Here is a 20,508-nt window from a genome sequence, read left to right as displayed (position 1 = left end):
CAACATTTGGCTTTTGGAATAAATGAGGCAAGGATCCTACAGATAACACTTTTCTTCATTACCACAACCCTTATTCATGCCCAGAGCAGGTCCATCCTTATGCAGTGAATGAGGCAGGGGTCCAGGGGGAAAAAAAAGTATGTGATTGTGTAATTAAAGACTGTATCGTAGTCCATATGCACAAAGGGCCAAAGTAAGGTTGCAGAGGTTTGTGACAGACACCCAGCAAGGAAAATTTCAGCCCAAATGGTTAAAGTTTGGCAAAATTATAAGGGAACTGAAAACATGGTTTTATAATGGGACGTGTTCGGCAACCTTAATAATAGGCAGTTCTACCTGCCCCAGCTATAATTAAATAAGTACTAAAAAGTATATGAGTAATGTGCTGAGATTGAAAGAGAACTTTTCCTGATATTCAACCTAACTTTTCCTAAATTGTAAGATCAACTAGACAGTTGACTATTCTTACAAGTTATGTTGTGGAAACCCAGTCAGTTTGTACATTTGAACATAGAATGGATAAATGACTAGAAATTAAAAGGTAGGGAACAATCCTGCTGTCAAAGGGGATGGACTAGATGACCCTACAGATTATCTTTTTCTCTAATTTCTAAGATACAATGACTCCTTGTGCCAGTTGTGCTATTCTTCCATCTCTCAATGCTTGTCATGGCTTTGAGATAGCTGGTAAATCTGCAATGCCATAAGGTCCATCCTGTTGTGTTGCCTTTGTTCTGTAAACCCAGCCATCAGCATTCCGAGAGCATTCCCAATGTTCTTACCAATTTCCAGTGAGCTGGAAGGTAGCTCACTAATGGGTGCAAGATATTCCTAATTGCTTAAAAATAATTTTGTAGTTTGCTTTCAAATAATAAAGGACTGAGAAAGAGGAAACAGGAGACAGACAAGTTTGAGGGACTAACGACTTTCCCCTGAACCCAGAAATTTCCATGGCTGCCCTGGGTACTAATGTAACCCATGTCCCTCTTTCAGGTTGTGTTCGACATTTCCCTTGCTGTGTGATGAATACCACAAAGTTTCCAGGCAAAACGTGGTGGAACCTGAGGAAAACCTGCTTCAAAGTTGTTGAACATAGCTGGTTTGAAAGCTTTATCATATTCATGATCCTGCTGAGCAGCGGTGCACTGGTAAATTTTTACTTAATCTCATCTCAGGTTGAATTATAATTGTATGCAGAGGTGTTACATAGCTTTAATTTCAGATCCAAGATATGACTTTTTTGCTTAGGGCAGAAGGATGTATTTTCAGACTGGTTGGTAGACGTTTCAGACTGTGTTGGGAGAGGGTAAAATTACTTAGCATGGGGTAACTTCTTTTTTATAATGACTGTAAAGTACTGTAAGTCACATGACAGATGATTTCCATTCTGCTTGTGTATTGGTTTTGCTGTGGCTTTTCTGTGGCAGTTATTTCAAATGTATAGATTAGCATTTTTAGATGCTTCATTAAAATCAAACATAAAAACATACGAACGGCCATATTGGTTCAGACCAAAGGTCCATCTAGCCCAGTATCCTGTCTTCCGACAGTGGCCAATGCCAGGTGCCCCAGAGGGAATGAACAGAACAGGCAAACATCAAGTGATCCATCCCCTGTTGCCCATTCCCAACTTCTGGCAAACGGAGGCTAGGGCCACCATCCCTGTGCATCCTGGCTAATAGCCATTGATGGACCTATCCTCCATGAACTTATCTAGTTCTTTTTTGAACCCTGTTATAATCTTGGCCTTCACAACATCCTCTGGCAAGGAGTTCCACAGGTTGACTGAGCATTGTGTGAAAAAAATAGTAACAGGGGATGAATCACTTGATGATTACCTGTTCTGTTCATTCCCTCTGGGGCACCTGACATTAGCCACTGTGGGAAGACAGGATACTGGGCTAGATGGAACTTTGGTCTGACCCGCTATGGCCGTTCTTATGTTCCAAGTGGGTCCAAAAGGGTTAACACTGTTCCTGGAACAGTGCAGGAGGCAGGAGGTGTATGGGTGTGTGTCCCCTTGCTGTCTGCGGAGGAATGAATACAGTCATTAAAAAACTGGCCCAAACTGACCCAAATCAACAGAGGGTCCAGCGAGACAAAGAGATACCTCAGTGACTGAACAATCATATCTAACAAAAGGAAACCCCAGCAGGCAGGACTTGTGAGCTGAGTTGGAGAACAATGTGTCAGCTGACTGGTAGAAGGGGGCTTTTAGGAGGGACTTGGGAGCCCAGATCTGCAGGACAAAGAGGGGAGAGATCCAGAGATGGGGTTCATCACAACTTGGCTGGCTCATCAAGGCACTGGCTTGGTCAGGATGGACTATGGCTTAACTTCTACCTCTCTATGTTCAGCAAAGGATTTTCAGATTCTGTAGCCAGTGACTAATAAATGGTTACCTTGTTTTGAAAAGGCTGCCTGTGTCACTGTAAATACTCACTGAGAGCATCGTGTCCTGAAGGGGCACAGTACAAGCCTCCCACAGAACTCTGGTTTGGCTGGATTCACTGCAGGGATCCTTGGAGAGAGACAGGAGATGCTGGTGCCAAAGGGCCAGTCTTGGAGGCCATGGGCCTGCCTCTGTGGAACTGTGTAGGTCCTTGGGGCCTGGCACACAGAAGGGGTCACACCCAGGAAACTGGGACAGGCTGGGGGGATAGACCTGACTCTGTGATAGTCTCTCTCACCAACATAAGTTGGTCCAGTAAAAGATATTACCTCATTCACGTTGTCTCTCTAATATCCTGAGACCAACATGGTTACAACAATACTGCAGAATTTTGTGCCTATCTGACAATATATTCTTCACCTAGAGTCCACCAAAAATAAAATTCCTTGGGACAGAAGTGATGTGTGTATGTGTATGGGTCATTGTAAGCTACAAGTTGGTAAACTGGTGCAAGTCTGAATGGGTTTAGTGTGAGTCTAAGTTTCTGTAACTTACATATTGAGGGGCCTTTAAGTAGCTTTAACTAACTTAATTTCCCTCTAGGATTACATTTTCTTAGACGCACCTTGGAATTTTACTGTTTGTTTCACAGATTGTATCCAGGAAATTTCTAGGCCTGCAATGAAACTTTGTGATAGTCATCTAGGTCTGTAGTTGACTGAGTCTATGGCGTTGTCTTCACTATGGGATACATCAGTGTTGCTGTGATTGATGTAGCGGGCATCAATTTAGCTGGTCTGATGAAGACATGATAAGTCGATGTGAATGCACTCTCCCGTCGACTTCAGGACTACACCTCCCCGAAAGGCTGAAGCTATGTCAGTGGGAGAGCATCTCCCATTGACATAGCGCTGTGAACATAACACTGTAAATTGATCTAAGCTATGTTGACTTAAATTACATTTCTTACATAACTTAACTTGCATAATTTAGATTGATTTACCGTGTTAGTGCAGAACAGGCCTATATTTGTAACAGGGACACCTGTTTGTACTTGTATTAGGATTTTCACAGAGAGAGATGATGCAACTCCCAAACTTCCACATGTAACATGTAAAGCAGCTGAGGAACATCACATCTGCTGCTGATCTCTCTCAAAATTCTGCTTGTAAGATCCTGATTTCTTTGATGTTCTTCCCTAAGTGAAGAACCATGTCAGCTCTCCAGGAAGGTTCCTAGAGCTGAAGTGCATACACAATTCTAAATAAGAACCTGCTGTTCCCTTCTTGAAACAAGCAACAAATTGTAAGATTATTTCATCATTAAAACAATGACCACATACCAAGTCCTTTCAGCTTTGATACTTAGAGGACTTATTTATGCTGATGCAGGATTTCATAGAATCATAGAATCATAGAATATAAGGGTTGGAAGGGACCCCAGAAGGTCATCTAGTCCAACCCCCTGCTCGAAGCAGGACCAATTCCCAGTTAAATCATCCCAGCCAGGGCTTTGTCAAGCCTGACCTTAAAAACCTCTAAGGAAGGAGATTCTACCACCTCCCTAGGTAACGCATTCCAGTGTTTCACCACCCTCTTAGTGAAAAAGTTTTTCCTAATATCCAATCTAAACCTCCCCCACTGCAGCTTGAGACCATTACTCCTCGTTCTGTCATCTGATACCATTGAGAACAGTCTAGAGCCATCCTCTTTGGAACCCCCTTTCAGGTAGTTGAAAGCAGCTATCAAATCCCCCCTATTTGGGGAAGCATAAGAGATATCAGAGTTGGCATTTCCACCATCCATCTTTACATTTTCTCATCCCACATCTCACCGCTTGTAACCACTTTGTTTGCCACAAACAGATTTTTGTGTCACAAAATACAGCTTTAATGAAGATTGACTATATATGGAGCAAGGATTGTTCCTTGCATATGGTAATATTTTGTAGCTCTTCCACAGTATCTAATATGTTCTTTTCACTATTATCACTAGAGCTGGTTGAAAAAATGTTTGACAAAACTTGTTTTCTCCAAAAAAATTAATTTTAGGGAACCCAAAATTTTTTACAGCATTGTGCCCAGAATCAGGGCTGTGGCCTCAGCCTGCCCTCAAACGAACTCCTCCCTCTGCTGCTCCAGCTGAGCATGGTGGTGTTCTCAGGCCTCCATTGGTAGCTCCTGTGCTGCAAGAGCATGTTCCCAGTCCCCAAGCACCATAACCTCAGCCTGCAACTGCTGTTTCTTCTGAGCACTGCTCACAGGCATACTATGCCTGGTCCCACTCCTCCAAAGTAGGAGCTGGTTAAGGTGGTGTAAACTTCACTTGCAAGAGAGTGGGTACTAGGTTGCTGGCCCGATGTTGGGAAGAGCAGCAACTCTGGGTGCTGCCATCTCAGGTGGGATCACAAAGGTGGTCCCCAACTCCCTCTCTCGCTTCTAAGGAGTCACTGTCACAGTGGTGATAGGGAGCCACATCCAGTTGCCGTGCCACCACAATGAAGTACTCCAGTATGACAGAGGTTGGCAGCAACTTTGGGAATGCTGAGGGGATCCCTTCTCTCCTCCACTTACCCTCCCCACCTCCATCCCTGAACGATGCAGTGAAAATCTGAATAAATGAACAGTAGGACATTTGCTGTTCTGGATCAAAAAATGTCTTAGCAAAGCATTTTGGCATTTTTTCAAATGAAACTTTTTCTGGATTCCATTCTGTGAAACAATAAAACTTTTCCGAAATCATGGAAAACAATTTCTGTATTTTCAGTCATCTGTAATGATCACCTTCATTGGGACTATTCACATGTGTAAAGTTAAGCTGATGTGTAACTGTTTGCAGGATGAACGTCCAGGTTTCATGTGGTTTCATAATGAAAAGTGCATACATCTCTCATCTCAGTACATTAAAATATTCCACTGAAACTCTGTAGAGTGGGATTATATTTAATCTTTATTATTCCAGGCATTTGAAGATATTCATCTTCAAAAAAGAGAAAACATTAAAACCATGTTGGAATTTCTTGATAAAGTCTTCACTTATATCTTTGTCTTCGAAATGTTTCTGAAATGGCTGGCTTATGGCTTCAGGAAGTATTTCACCAATGCCTGGTGTTGGCTTGATTTCCTAATTGTAGATGTAAGTATTGCATTTGAACAATTCTGTGAACCGGATACAGCAACAAAATGTTCACTCTTCTTTTTTGGATGTACTTTGAAGGGGAACTGATTTTTAGAAAGTGCTGAGCGCCCATCATCTGAAAATCAGGACTCTTCAAGTTGTCTGAATTTGGGCAATGAAAATCATTAGTCTGTTAAAATGTTGGATTCAAAATTCCTCCATCTTTAATAATCTCAGGTAGCATTAATAACTCAGGTAAGTACGTTTGTTTTGTTAAAATGTATTGGGTGAAATCTTGGCACCACTAAAGAGAATGGGTATTTTACTATTAACTTCAATAGGACCAAGATTTCACCTATTATTTTGTAATTGTCAGTGTCCATTTAAGGTGCATTTCTACTTGTGCTATACAGGCTGTTTATTCACACTTCCACTGGTAAGATTTTTTAAGCAAGAGTTAAAAAAAAGAAGAAGAGGAGGAGGAACAGATGGTAGGATTGCACTAATATTTTGGACTTTTACTTTGTGTCTTCATTCAGGTCTCTTTAGTAACTCTCATAGCTAACTCACTTGGATATTCTGATATGGGAGCCATGAAATCCCTTAGGACTCTCCGAGCTTTGAGACCATTAAGAGCACTGTCACGGTTTGAAGGGATGAGGGTAAGAGTAAATAAAGCAACCATCTAGTGTGAATATTAAAGATGTAAAGTGACAATATTTTATATGGTTTTGTTTTCATTATGTTGCACAGCACCATAGTTAAGGTTACATTTAAGAGTTCAGTTTTAACAGGAGCTTTAACTACCTGTTTTGTAAAAGTCTCATTGAAATGGCACCAAATGAAACATAAACTGTGCTCATAGTTTATATTCTGATTTTTTTTGTGGTGGATTGATGAAAAATGAGTTGATACAGAGAGAATAATAAAAGTTTTAAACTCATCCCTTTTGGCAATTTTTCACTAGATTCTCTCACTTTTTTTTGTACTTCTTTTAGCAAGAACTCTACTAGGGGGGAGGGATAGCTCAGTGGTTTGAGCATTGGCCTGCTAAACCCAGGGTTGTGAGTTTAATCCTTGAGGGGGCCATTTAGGGATCTGGGGCAAAAATTGGGGATTGGTCTTGCTTTGAGCAGGGGGTTGGACTAGATGACCTCCTGAGGTCCATTCCAACCCTGATATTCTATGATACAATCTGGGACCTTTCTTTTCTCTACATTGTTGCTCCTCATGTGCTGATCATTAAAATACCAGTTGTACATTAGGAGTGTTTGTCAATAGAGCATTTTATAACTTTTAAGCCATACTGGCAAATTTAAGCACACTTGTCTATGTTTTAAACTTGGGTAGCTCAGTCTTTTGTAAATAGCTTTTTTTTTGTCAGTTAGCTTTAGAGTAGGTCTTCTGTTACTATTTTAGTATTAGTTTTAACATTTAGTTAGGTATTGGTACTGGATGACAAGCAGCTATGTTGGTTCCTAAATCATCCAGTTTCAAAACATGCCGTTCATGTATTGTTGCTATACCAGCCACATGAAAAGTGTCTTTACTATCTAGATAAGTGGAATATTCCTAGTAAATGTGCAATCTGCTGTTCTTTCAGCCACTGCTTTCAAATGACCTGGGAGATTAAACTCAGTATATATCTCCAGGGCAGATCCATGAGACCTGATTCCGATTCTGGTCATTCGGACCAGTTTATTTCCAGTATTCCCTCAACAAGAAGTGCTCCTGTGGTTAGAAAATCTTTGGCTGTGCTACTGTGGTTGTTAAAAGATCTTTGGCTGAAGAGAGCCACAGATTTCATTCTCCTGGTCCTTCAAGAAAAAAGAAGGCAAGATCACCTCAAGCTTCAAAAGGGACTTCAAGACATAGAAAAGTGCCCTTAGAAGCCCTGAATCATACTACTAAGAGCTCAGAACTGTTAAAGAGAAAATCTTCTGATCGTTCTGAGGCTTCAGTACCACCTCTGAATGTTATGGTACCATCTACTGTATGTGCTCCATCAGGGTGCATGGATTCAGTACCAAGTGCCCAGGTGCCATTTAAGGTCAAGGATGCTGCCTCCAGGTCTCTTTTCTCTGTAATACTGCATGTACTGATACAGCTCCAGCTTTGGTACCAGTTATTTCAGGTCCTTCATTCACCATAGCATCAGATTTAGTTGTATCTGATCATCCAAAATCACCTCCAGTGGCTTATGCTGAAAATCCACTATTGGTACTGTATATGGGTGAATCATAAATACCATCTATTGAACTTCTAACTTTAGGGTCTGAAACTCAATTAATGAAGACTCCTCAAAGTCCTTATTCAGAAGAATGTGTATTATTTTCATCAGCTTCTGAGGCAAGTTTAGAGGGATCTCCTTCTTCCTCACCTGCCTATTTCTCATCAGAGGTTCATTCTCAAACCAGACTGCAGCAATCTTCTTGTAATTATTATGAACCTTTCCTTGCTTCTGGTTTCCTTCTCCTTGGGCAGCTATGCAGTTTCCTTATGGACAAAGATGTGGCTGTATTGGTACCCTTGGATTCTTCATCAGAGCTATAGGACCCCAACTTCATCTAATTCAAGGCAAAGGTCACCATCACCCGAGCAGTCAGAGAGTGTCACCCTGATGAGCAACCTCATACATTTCCTATGATACAGCAGCAGGTTTCCTCTGATACATTTCTCCAGGTACCAGAGACCCATCAAACCCCGGAGAAAGAAGCATAGGTTCCAGCGGAAGAGAAACACAAACCCATCTGGTTCAAGTACACAACCAGCTTCATCATCAAAGTATCAGTTTTGAAGAGACGGTTAAGGGTTTGAAGCCTCCCCATTCTTTAGCCTGCCAGCTACAACAATTTTCCCATCTCCCCATTCTGACACACATGGGAGTGAATTATCACAGAAAAATGAGTTTTGGAGATTGTCAAATCCCCACTCTTCAAGGACCCTTCTCATGAGCTCATACTAAGACTGGAAATAAACTACCTCCTTTGCTTGGGAGTAACAGAGCCTGTCCCAGCTCTACACAGGGGAAGGGTTTCTACTCAAGTTATTTCCTCTTACCAAAGAAAAATGGAGGGTGGAGACTGATTTTAGATCTAAGACTCCTAAACAAATTTGTGAAGTGCTAAAAATTCAGGATGGTGACTCTGGCAGCAATAGATTGAGGGGATTGATTTTCAGCCCTTGACTTACAAGACACATATTTCCATACACCCAGCTCACAGATAATACTTGCATTTTGTGATAGGTCAAGATCACTTCCAATATCATATATTTCCTTTTGGTCAAGAGGCAATTGTGGTATTGCCATACCTCAGCAACTGGCTGTTCAAGTGTCAGTCTTACGGGGAAGTGCTGTTGACCTCCCAGAGGGCTCTCTCACTGTTCCTGAGATTAGGCTTCCAGCCCAATGTCAGGAAGTCTGTGTTGACCCTTATTCAGAAAATACACTTAGTTGGGGCATCTTTGGATTCACTGACTGCCAGGGCCTATCTTCCCATAATCTTAACAAACCTCATTAGGACTATTCAAGTGAGCCGTCAGTCCTCAGTGAGGTTCTGTTTGCAGCTCCCTGGGTTACATGGTGGCTTGCACTTTCATCACAGATTGTGCAAGATTACACCTTTGGTACTTTCAGGGGTGCCTCAGGACAGTGTATTCACCACACAGACACAGCTTAGCCAAACAAGTTTGTGTTCCATGCCAGATGAAAGATGCCCTAGACCGGTGGAAGGATCACCACAATGTTGGGGTTGGCATTGCCTTCCTTCAGTCAATGCTGATGGTCACCATAATGACAGATGCATCACTACTCAAATGGGGGAGGGAAACATCTCAATGTTCATACAGTCCAGGGCAGATGATCACCTCAGGAGACCAGTCTCCACAACCACCTGCTGGAACTAAGGGCAGTCAGAAATGTCTGTCTCCTTTCTTCCTCTGATCAGAGGGAAGTCAATCAAGATTTTGACAAAGTAGCCTGCATGTTTTATATCAACTGACAGGGTGGCATGAGATCCCCTCTCTGCGTGTTGAAGCAATAAAGTTATAGAATGGGTGCATAGCCTATCATATTCACATTTTGGCAATGTGCATTCCTGGAATACAAAACTCCACAGCTGATGTTCTCAACAGACACTTCTCCCAGGACTATGAATGGGAGCTGCACCCTTGGATCCTAGATGACATATTTTGAATGTGGGGACCTCTGGAGGTGGATCTCTTTGTCTCAGCCACAAACAGGAAGTGTTGTCTGTTCTGCTCAATGGAGGGCCTAGGCTTTCAGTCTTCGGGAGATGACTTTCTCCTTCCTTGGACAAAGGGCTTGTGTTACACATTTCCCCCAGCACCTCTCATTCTAAAAGTGATGAAAAAGATTTGGCAGGACAAGGATAAGGTAATCATGATAATCCCTACTTGACTGAGAAAAGCATGGTTTGATTGTTTCTTTGTCTGATGATCAATCTTCCATGTTTCCCTCATCTTCTCTCTCAAGATGAGGGATAAGTGCTTCATTTCAACCTAAAGATTCTCCACCTCAGGGCATAGTTCCTCAGTGGTTCATGGACATAGAGTCTACCTGTTCAGTAGAGGTACAGCAGGAAAGCACCTATCCATAGTACTTCAGAAGTGGAACAGATTTAGCTGTTGGTGTGAATACAGCAAATTGCACCGGAATCTTCCTCACTTTCACTTATCCTGGATTGCCTGCTACAAGTGAAGAAAGAAAACAGGCTTAACAAGTAATTCTATTAAGATTAATCTAGCTGCAATATCAGTCTTCCATTCTCTAGTGGAAGGGTTCTCAGTATTCTCTCACTCCACAACTGTAAGGTTCATTAAAGGACTGGGGAACCTCATCCCTCAAGTAAAAGCCCCTGCTCCAGTCTGGGATCTTAATCTAGTTCTCAGAGGTCTCATAGGGCCTCCTTTTTAACCTATGGTGACCTGCTCATTACTATACCTATCCATGAAGATGGCCTTTTTAATAGCCATTGCATTGGCATGAAGAGTTAAGAAATCAGGGCCTTAATGGCAGATGCTGTCTTTATAGTATTCTTCAAGGATAAAGTTTCCCTATGTCCACATGCCAAATTCCTTCCTAAAGTACCATCTGGGAATGAACGACAGGGGATGGATCATTTGATGATTTCCTGTTCTGTTCATTCCCTCTGAAGCACCTGGCATTAGCCATGTCAGAAGACAGGATATTGGGCTAGATGGACCTTTGGTCTGACCCAGTTTGGCCGTTCTTATGTTCTTATCTGAGTTTAATATGACCTAGACCATACATTTACCATTTTCCCCCAAAACCACATAACTCGGGTCAGGAAGCTTCTTTCCATACCTTAGATGTCAAAAGAGCACTGTCTTTCTATCTTGATAGGATCAAACGATTTCAGAAGTCTCCTAGATGAGTAGTTCTTAACCAAGGGTGCAAGTACCCCTGGGGTACTCAGATGTCTTCCAGAGATCTATTCATCTAGATATTTGCCAAGTTTTACAACAGGCTACATAAAAAAAGCACTAGCAAAGTCAGTACAAACTAAAATGTCATACAGACAATGACTTGTTTGTACTGCTCTATGTACTATACACTGAAATGTAAGTACAATATTTAGATTCCAATTGATTTATTTTATAATTATATGGTAAAAATTAGAACGTAAGCATTTTTTCAGTAATATTGTGCTGTGACACTTTTGTATTTTATGTCTGAGTTTGTAAGCAAGTAGTTTTTAAGTGAGGTGAAACTTGGAGGTACACAAGACAAATCAGACTCCTGAAAGGGGTACAATAGTCTGGAAAAGTTGAGAGTCACTGTCCTAGACTATTTGTCTCCACTGAAGACAGATCTAAGGGTTTCACTGTTTCTACCCAAATACTATCAAGGTGGATTTTGGGATATATCATCACTTGCTATGAGGTTGCCAATACCTAGTCTCCTGCTTGGGTTCTGGTCCACACTAATAGGTCAAAATCAACATCTATGGCCTTACTTAAGAACGTTCCAGTACTTGAAATTTGGAAGGCCACTACATGATCTTCAGTACATACTTTCTCCAAACACTATATCATGCCTCTAGATCTGATGTGGCAATGGGCAGCCCAATTCTTTCATCTGTACTAGACTTTATTCCAAAGCTGCCTCTTCCTGGGGATACTGCTTGGAAATCACCTGAAGCGGAGTGTACATAGGGACATTACTCAAAGAAGACGGAACCCCCGCTGTGCAGTAACTGTAGTTCTTCAAGAAGTGTATCCCTATTGCGTGTCCAACTATCTGCCCTCCTTCCCCTCTGCTTTGGAGTTTTCTTGGTGGGACTTTGTGCTAGAGAAGGAACACAGGGTAGTTCACCTGTGCAGCTCTATATAGCCTCGGCATGGGCCACAAAGATGTGTAGGGCATAAGAATAGGTTGAATGGAAACTGCTAATGAAAATCTCCAGTTGACGGTGCATGGGACTCTTGCACACCTGAAGTGGAGAACCCATAGGAACACACATCTTGAAGAACTACAGTTGCTGCACAGGGTGAGTAACCTTTTCTTATAGACTTGTGGATCTTTACACAAAGCATAGATATGATACTCAGAGTTCCCCATTGAGTTCTGGTGCCCCTTCGTTAGTGGTTAAATCCTTCTGAGGTTTGCAAGGGCCTTCCGTTTGTATCTCTTCAACCAACTGTAATGAGGATAATGGATGCCTCCAAACTGGGTTGAGATGTGAACTTCCTACATCATCAGACTCAAGCATTATGGTCTCAGAAAGAGTCTCTTCTACATATAAACATGTTGGAACTGTGAGCAATTCATCTTTCTTTTCTTTTCTTTTCTTTACTTTCTTTTCTTTTCTTTTCTTTTCTTTTCTTTTCTTTTCTTTTCTTTGATCCGACCAGGACAAGGTTGTTCAAGTCATCATCAACAATACCACCACCATTTTACATAAAATCATAGAATAGAATCATAGAATTGTAGGACTGGATGGGACCTCGAGAGGTCATCTAGTCCAGTCCCCTGCATTCATAGCATAACTAAGTATTATCTAGACCATCCCTGACAGGTGTTTGTCTAACCTGCTCTTAAAAATCTCCAATGATGGAGATTCCACAGCCTTCCTGGGCAATTTGTTCCAGTGCTGAACCAACCTGACAGGAAGTTTTTCCTAATGTCCAACCTAAACCACCCTTGCTGCAATTTGAGCTTATTGCCTCTTGTCCTATCCTCAGAGGTCAAGGAGAACTATCTTTTTCCCTCCTTGTAAAAACCTTTTATATACTTGAAAACTATTTTCATGTGCCCCCTCAATCTTCTCTTCTCCAGACTAAACAAACACAGTGTTTTCAATCTTCCCTCGTAGGTCATGTTTTCTAGACCTTCAGTCATTTTTGTTGCTCTTCTCTGGACTTTCTCCAATTTGTCCACATCTTTCCTGAAATGTAGACACCAGAATTGGATACAGTACTCAAGTTGAGGCCTAATCAGCATGGAGTATAGTAGAAGAAATATTTTTTGTGTCTTGCTTACAACACTCCTACTAATACATCCCAGCATGTTTGCTTTTTTTGCAATAGTATTACATAGTTGACTCATATTTGGCTTATGACCCACTGTGACCCCTAGATCACTTTCTGCAGTACTCCTTCCTAAGCAGTCATTTCCCATTTTGTATGTATGCAACTGATTGTTCCTTCCTAAGTGGAGTACTTTGCATTTATCCTTATTGAATTGTATCCTATTTTCTTCACTCCATTTCTCCTGGTTGTGCAGATCATTTTGAATTTTAATCCTATCCTCCAAAACTCTTGCAACCCCTCCCAACTTGGCATTCTCCACAAACTTTAGCAGTGTACTCTCTATGCCATTATCTAAATAATTGATGAAGATATTGAACAGAACTAGACCCAGAACTGATTCCTGCAGCACCTCACTCAATATGTCCTTCCAGCTTGACTGTGAACTACTGATAACTACTCTCTGGGAATGGTTTTCCAACCAGTTATGCACCCATCTTATAATAGCTCCATCTAGGTTGTATTTCCCTAGTTTGTTTATGAGAAGGTCATGTGAGCCTGTAACAAAAGCCTTACTCAAGTCAATATATACAACATCTACTGCTTCCCCCCGATCATTTCAATTTATATTCTGGTTATTTAACAGAATTTGGGTTGAATTTAGGGAGATGCTGCTAACAGAAAGAAAGTTATGAGGTAAGAAATTTCTCATTCTGTTGTACAGCTTCTCTCCTCATTCATTGGTAATTCATTCCTTATTATCCTGTCAAAGAAACATAAACAGACAAGGGAAACAAGGTCAGAACTCTTATGTCAAGAAGTGCATCTACTTTGGGAATGGTGTATACAATATCAGGTGTCCCTGAAAACAGTTCATCTACCAGGTCTTTTGAATGCTCATACAGACCAGCTAAGCAGTTTTCATCAGACCATGACTGGTCTCTGAAGAGATCTGTGGCTCTTATGAATTCCAGAATTGAGGTCAGCCTCATGTGGATCTGCTTGCTACAAAAAGTATCAGAGGTATTGCACAAAAGCAGGGATCAGTCCAGGCTCTATAACTGACATGTTCATTATCTAATGGTCTGTAGGCCTTCATTTTGCCTATCCTCTGCTGACTCCAAGAACTTTAATGAAGTTTAATGAAGATTCCACTGATTCCAAGAACTTCAGTGAAGCTCAAGCAAGACTCAGCTTACATGATTCTCATTGCACCAGCATGGCCAAGACTGGTTTCTGGAACTGTTCAGATTGTCCATACTGTGGCAAATTGCCAGCACTAGTATGATGGGTCCCGCGCTTTCTCTTCTTGTGGGTGGGGGTTCAGGGCACTGTTTCTCACCCCTGATCTGAGGTATCACCTGTCCCACTAGTATCCCAGAGAAGGAGAGTGGAGAGGGAGGGACCCGGGCCCTAGGGATAGCATCAAACCACTTGAACTAGTGATTCCTTCCCCTGGCCTACTTCCCTCTCTGGCCCTTCAGCTTGTGGGGCTTCCTGCCCTCTCTTTGCTTGGGCCAGGTTTCTCCCAATCCCTTGTGTCTGTGGAGTCCCTCTGCTCTGCACAAGCCAGGTTTCCCTTTACCTAGGGTCTTGGTCTTCTTGCCCACCACAGTGCTTCTCCAAACTGTCCTCTGCTTCCCTCTAAACTGCTCTCTGCTCCAACACCAAACCACTCTGCTTCAACTCCTTCAAACTGCTCTCTGCTCCAACACCAACCCACTCTGCTTCAGCTCCTCCAACTGACTGATTGAAGCAGGGGGGTTTTATCAGGTGACTGGCTTCAGGTGCTGTAATTGGCTTCAGGTGCTCTAATTAATCTACAGCAACCTCTCTTCTCTCTACAGGGAATAAGGCTCTCATCATCCTGGGGCTTACATATCTCCCCTCTAAAGCTTGCTATCCAGCGATGGGGGGATTTTCATCAAATTCTCCAGGCCACAAGGGCCCTTATTGGGGAGGGTAAAAGGTCCGGCAAGCAGGCCGCCGCAGCCTACCAGCAGGTCTGCGGCTTCTGTGACTCCTTGCTCACCTACAGAGTAGGTCACGGTTTACTGCGAGGCCCAATAGGGGCTGCAAGCATCCCTGCTGGCAAGGATCCCCCCCAGCCCTCCTCATGGCATCTATCATCATCGCAATGTTGAACACCTGGGGCTATAGGATGGGTCTCCGCAGGTCCCAGGTGCTCTCCTTCCTTCGGGAAGGGGTGTACTCTGTGGTTTTTCTGAAGGAGACCCATACTGATCCGGCCTCCGAAGACAGCTGACGGCTGGAATGGGGGGACAGCGTCTACTTTAGCCATCTCACAGTTCGTACGGCTGGAGTGGTGACCCTGTTCTCCCCTGACCTACGGCCCGAGGTGCTGGGGGTCGCCGAGGCTATGCCGGGCCACCTGCTGCACCTCCGGGTCTATATGGAGGGGCTCGTGGTCAACCTCGTTAACGTCTATGCCCCGACATCAGGCCTGAAGTGGCTGTGTTTCTATCAGCAGGCATCCGCCTTCCTCGGCACCTTGGATCCTCACGAGTGCCTGGTCCTGCGCGAGGACTTTAACACCACCCTCAAGGAGCGGCACCGCTCAAGGACTGAGCAGTGCCTGGCCGCTGCGGACGTCCTCTTGGAGATAGTTGTTAGGGGGCTTATTCCTTCACCCACTTACTTCCCTGGTCCTTCTCGCATGAACAGAGAGCAACAATACCCGAAGTCCAAAGATGCAAACAATTCGATGTTTATTGGGGTGAACTTCCAGCAAGCATGATTCCAGTTTCCTTCCTTAGTATCCTCCTTCCCAGCTCTGACACCACAAAGCCTTACACCTGTGTCCCTGTTCCCATTCCTGCCCTTAGCCAAACATGATTCCAACTTCCTTACTCCCATTCCCTGTTCCCATTTCCCCCTTTAGCAAAACATGATTCCAATTTTCTTACCCCCATTCCCTGTTCCCATCTCCCCCTTTAGCAAAACATGATTCCAATTTTCTTACCCCCATTCCCTGTTCCCATCTCACACACCCACATGCCCACCCCCACCCACACCCAGTCACTTCCTCATTGACTACAGATTATATAGTAAAACTTGAGTTCTGCTTAGCTATACCTTAACCAATCATTTTCCTGAAATTTAACTAACCAATCCTAACATATTGTAACATGATTATGTAACCAATTATATCCCACCACCTCAATTAGTTTACACCCAGCAAAATTAATTATACAGCAGACAGGAACAATCACAGAACCAGACAGAGATTATACAGACAAACAACAGCAAAGTGGGAACTATAATGACAAAACAATACAGAAGTGAGGATTTCACATCCCAGCTATTGATAAGTGAGTTCTTGCCAGACAGGATGCTATCAAACTAAGTTTCCTTTTACATTTTCTAGGCACTTCCCTTTCTCTGGAGGTGATAGGAATACAATCCTGTCCTGATAGTGCCTAACAGCCCAATAGCACCTTATTTCAATGTGACTAGTTTGGAATGTGAGGATGTGACCGTTCGCTTCCCAGCTTATGGCTGCCTCTGCTGCTTAGCCAAAGGCCTGAGCCTAAGCACAGGGCCACAAACTGTCACAGTAAGAGAAGGCCCTTACACTGGCAGACAGTGGTTTTGATTCTTTCTTTCTTTTATACCTCTATCACTAGCCAAGTGATAAGAATACACCTAAATTCTTAGAGTATAGGCCTTTACAGACAGGCCTGAATATCTATATCCTAACAATAGTCAAACACCACTCCCTGGTGGAAGTCTGACGTGACCACCACCCGGACGACATCTTGATGTTCACCTTTGTCCGGGTGGAAGCCCATCGGTCTTGCCACTCCTGGTTGGACCGCATCTATTTATCACATTTCCACCTTTCACGGGCCCACTCCTCCAGCTTCCGGCCGGCCCCATTCTCTGATCATCATTTAGCCACCTTGACGGCCTCTGTCTGCATGGAGAGGCCAGGGCCAGCCTATTGGCATTTCAACAACAGCTTGTTGGAGGATGTGGGCTTTGTGGTGTCCTCCCAGGAGTTCTGGCTGGCCTGGTGAGGGCAGCGGCATGCCTTTCCCTCGGCACAGCAGTGGTGGGACCTGGGGAAGGTGCACGCCCGGCTCTTCTGCCGTGAGTACACCCGGGGCACCAGCCAATGGAGGAATGTGGCGATAGAGCAGTTGGAACGTGAGGTCTTAGAGTTGGAGAGGCATCTGGCTGCCAGCGCCAAGGATCCATCCCTCTGCAGAGCGTGCCAGGAGAAGCGGAAGGAGCTCCGGGCCCTCGAAGACCATCGGGCCCGGGGCGCCTTTATTCAATCCCGCATCCGTCTCCTTCGGGAGATGGATCGTGGCTCCCGCTTCTTCTACGCCCTGGAGAAAAGGAGGGGGTCCAAGAAGCACGTCACCTGCCTTCTGGCAGAGGACGGCACCCCCTTCATGGATCCTGTGGAAATGTGCGGGAGGGCCAGGGCCTTCTGCGCAAGCCTTTTCTCCCCAGATCCGACCGATCCTAATGCTTGCAGAGTGCTCTGGGACGAACTCCCTACGGTCAGTGCGGGCGACCAAGACCAAGGCTAGAATTGCCTCTTACTCTGGCTGAGTTCTCAGAAGCCCTCTGCTGCATGCCCACCAATAAATCTCTGGGCATGGACAGGCTGACCGTGGAGTTCTACTGCTTGTTCTGGGACGTCCTTGGCCCAGATCTAGTCACGATCTGGGCTAAATCTTTGCAGAGCGGGGTCCTCCCTCTTTCGTGCAGGCAAGCCGCGCTCACCTTATTGCCGAAGAAGGGGGACCTCCACGATTTATGAAATTGATATATATTCTGTTGATAAGAGTATCTTTGTCTCTGGGGCTATCAGTCCTGACCTTTTCGCTAGCAGTTAATTCACTAATTAATAATCATAATTAATATATACACCTTACTTGCCATATACAGGTAATAGTTTGTGGAATGCCATTTCTGCAACATTTTTTCCTTCCTTTCCCCTTGTGAAAGCTTCTCCCACTGATGCTGGGCTGCCAACGGGCTGGGATGGGAAGAAAAAAGCCTCAGAATCCATCTAGAGGCACAGGACCCCCTTGTGGACAGATAAATGTGCTGCGGGAGCCTGAGCTGCAGCTCGTGGTCCAGGACCAGGCGACTTGGTGCGGGCGGAGGCTTGCTAGATCATCTATTCGGCAGCCTCCTCCGCCCAGGTCAGCTGGGTCAAGAGCTCTGGCCTGGTGGTCGGGGATGGGTGGCAGGCGAGCTCCCTCCCACCCGCGCTTCAGGCCATCCAGTGGAGCGCAGGTCCGCTGCTCTATCTCGGGGTTTACCTTTCTGCCACTCATCCATCTCTGCCAGAGAACTGGCACGATTTAGAGGGCAGGGTGACAGAGCAGCTCCAGAAATGGACAGGACTACTCTGGTGCCTCTCCCTTCGAGGGAGAGCGCTGGTGCTTAATCAGCTAGTCCTGTCCGTGCTCTGGTACCGCCTCAACACCCTGGTCCCGGCCCCAGATTTTCTGGCCAACCTCTGGACATCGATTCTGGAGTTCTTCTGGTCAGGACTGCACTGGGTCTCTGTGGGGGTTCTCCATCTACCCCTGGAGCAGGGAGGGCAGGGCCTAAAGTGTCTCCACACTCAGGTCCATGTCTTCTGCCTCCAGGCCCTGCAGAGGCTCCTTTATGGTGCAGGTAGTCCAGAATGGAGCGTACCGGCACACGCCTTCCTGTGCCGCTTCCGAGGGCTCTGATACGACCGGCAGCTCCTTTCTCTCCATCCGAGAGGTCTTCCGCGAGACCTCTCCAGGCTGCTGGTCTTCTACCAGGACCCCCTCCAGACCTGGAAACTGTTCTCAGCGACCAAGCCATGGCAGCTACCGTGGGGACAGATCTCCTCGCGGAGCCCTTGCTGCACAATCCCCAGCTCCATGTGCAGGTGGCAGAGTCCCACTCGGTGCGCCAGAGGTTTGTCTTGGCAGAAGTCACAAGAGTCAGAGACCTCCTGGACTACGACCGGGGAGACTGGCTGGATACCCTGATGCTCGCTTAGCACATGGGGCTCTCCAGGCCTTGTACTCCCTGGCACGTACTTCAGGAGGTGAGGGCCGCTTTGCCACCCGCTGCTTGGGTTTACCTCGACCGGGTCCTGCACGAGGGCACACCCCACCCACCCTCCACCCCAGGCCCTCTGAACCTTTTTATTGGGTCCCTACCCCATGGACCCAACCAACCCCCCCGCCCCTTCACTGTGAGCCGGCTGCACGATCTGCAGCCAGTCTGCTTCCAGACCACGCCAACGAAACAACTATACACACTCGTGCTCCACACCCTTCACATCCTCACCCTCGCATCCCACCCCGACACAAAGTGGCGGGACCTCCTTGCCACCTCTAGAGGGTGAGGAGCCCCGGTGGGCAAGCCTATACTCCACCCTGGTCCCGAGGCCCACCAGGGATATCAGTTGGTGGCTCCTTCATGGGGCCGTGAGCACAGGCGTGTACTTGGCACGGTTCACCCCTATCCCAGACACCTGCCCCTTTTGCGGCATGAAGGAACCCCTGGCACACATTTACTTGGAGTGCGCCAGGTTGCAGCCTCTATTCTGGCTCCTCACGGATATTTTGTTACGTTTTTGGTTGTACTTTTCCCCTCACGTCCTCATCTATGCACTCCCTATCCGTGGCCCCACAAACCCTAACCTCCTCCTGGCCCTGGCTAAAGTGGCCATCTATAAAACCAGGGTTAGGAGGTTGGCCGATGGAGTCTTCTGTGACTGTGGGGCCCATTTCTGATCCTCTGTCCGTTCATGTATCCGGGCAGAGTTCCTCTGGGTGGCATCCACTGACTCCCTTGACGCCTTCGAGGAGCAGTGGGCTCTGTCCGGGGTTCTCTCCTCGGTGTCCTCATCCGGTTCCCTTCGTTTGACCCTTTGACCGCACTCCTGTCCCTGTTATTTTGTTAGTTGTCCCCCCTATTTTTTTGGCTTCCAAGTCCTGTGGATCCCCCTCTTAGGCTGGGGGGGGGATCCTTTAGCAGTGGATCCTGCCCACTTCCTGGACCCCAATAGGATCACCCTCCTGCTGCCCTCTGGCCATGCTGTATCACAATACATTCACCAATCACCCTTCCTCTACTTCCCAACTTGATATCACAGAGCAAAGAGAAAATCCTTTGTCTGGACATGTCATTGCTACATCTGAAGAACAACAGTTACAGAACAGGTTAATAACCATTTTTTCCTGTCTATTATTCTACTATAATAATTAAACTCTGCTTTATCCTTTCCCCCCTACTTCTGGGATTCACTGCTTGCTACTTCCCATTAGCAATGAATGAGGAGAGAAGCTGTACAACAGAATGAGAAATTTCTTACCTCATAATTTTCTTTCTGTTAGCAGCTTTTCCCCAAATTCAACCCAAATGCTGTTAAATGACCAGAATATAAACTGAAGTCTTTCTCTGAAAGGAGACTTAGGCATATATTGTGTTCAGGCTAATTTCATACATTATAGCAAG

The 20,508-nt window shown here is 45.1% G+C and overlaps 1 protein-coding gene across 2 annotated transcripts in view; it reads left to right on the top strand.

Annotated features, from left to right (window-relative positions):
• Positions 1-20,508, top strand: part of LOC125631203 (sodium channel protein type 5 subunit alpha-like) — a 92,815-nt gene that overhangs the window by 54,410 nt on the left and 17,897 nt on the right. For both annotated transcript variants that reach the window (XM_048837520.2, XM_048837521.2), the window contains exons 19-21: positions 994-1,148; positions 5,353-5,526; positions 6,048-6,170. In XM_048837520.2, the coding sequence (XP_048693477.2) occupies positions 994-1,148; positions 5,353-5,526; positions 6,048-6,170 (452 nt within the window). The remainder of the gene's footprint in view (positions 1-993; positions 1,149-5,352; positions 5,527-6,047; positions 6,171-20,508) is intronic.

Source organism: Caretta caretta, chromosome 2 (assembly GCF_965140235.1).
Source record: "Caretta caretta isolate rCarCar2 chromosome 2, rCarCar1.hap1, whole genome shotgun sequence".
NCBI lineage: Eukaryota > Metazoa > Chordata > Testudines > Cheloniidae > Caretta > Caretta caretta.
Note: the sequence above shows the minus strand (reverse complement) of the source record. Positions and strands in the feature narration are given on the sequence as shown.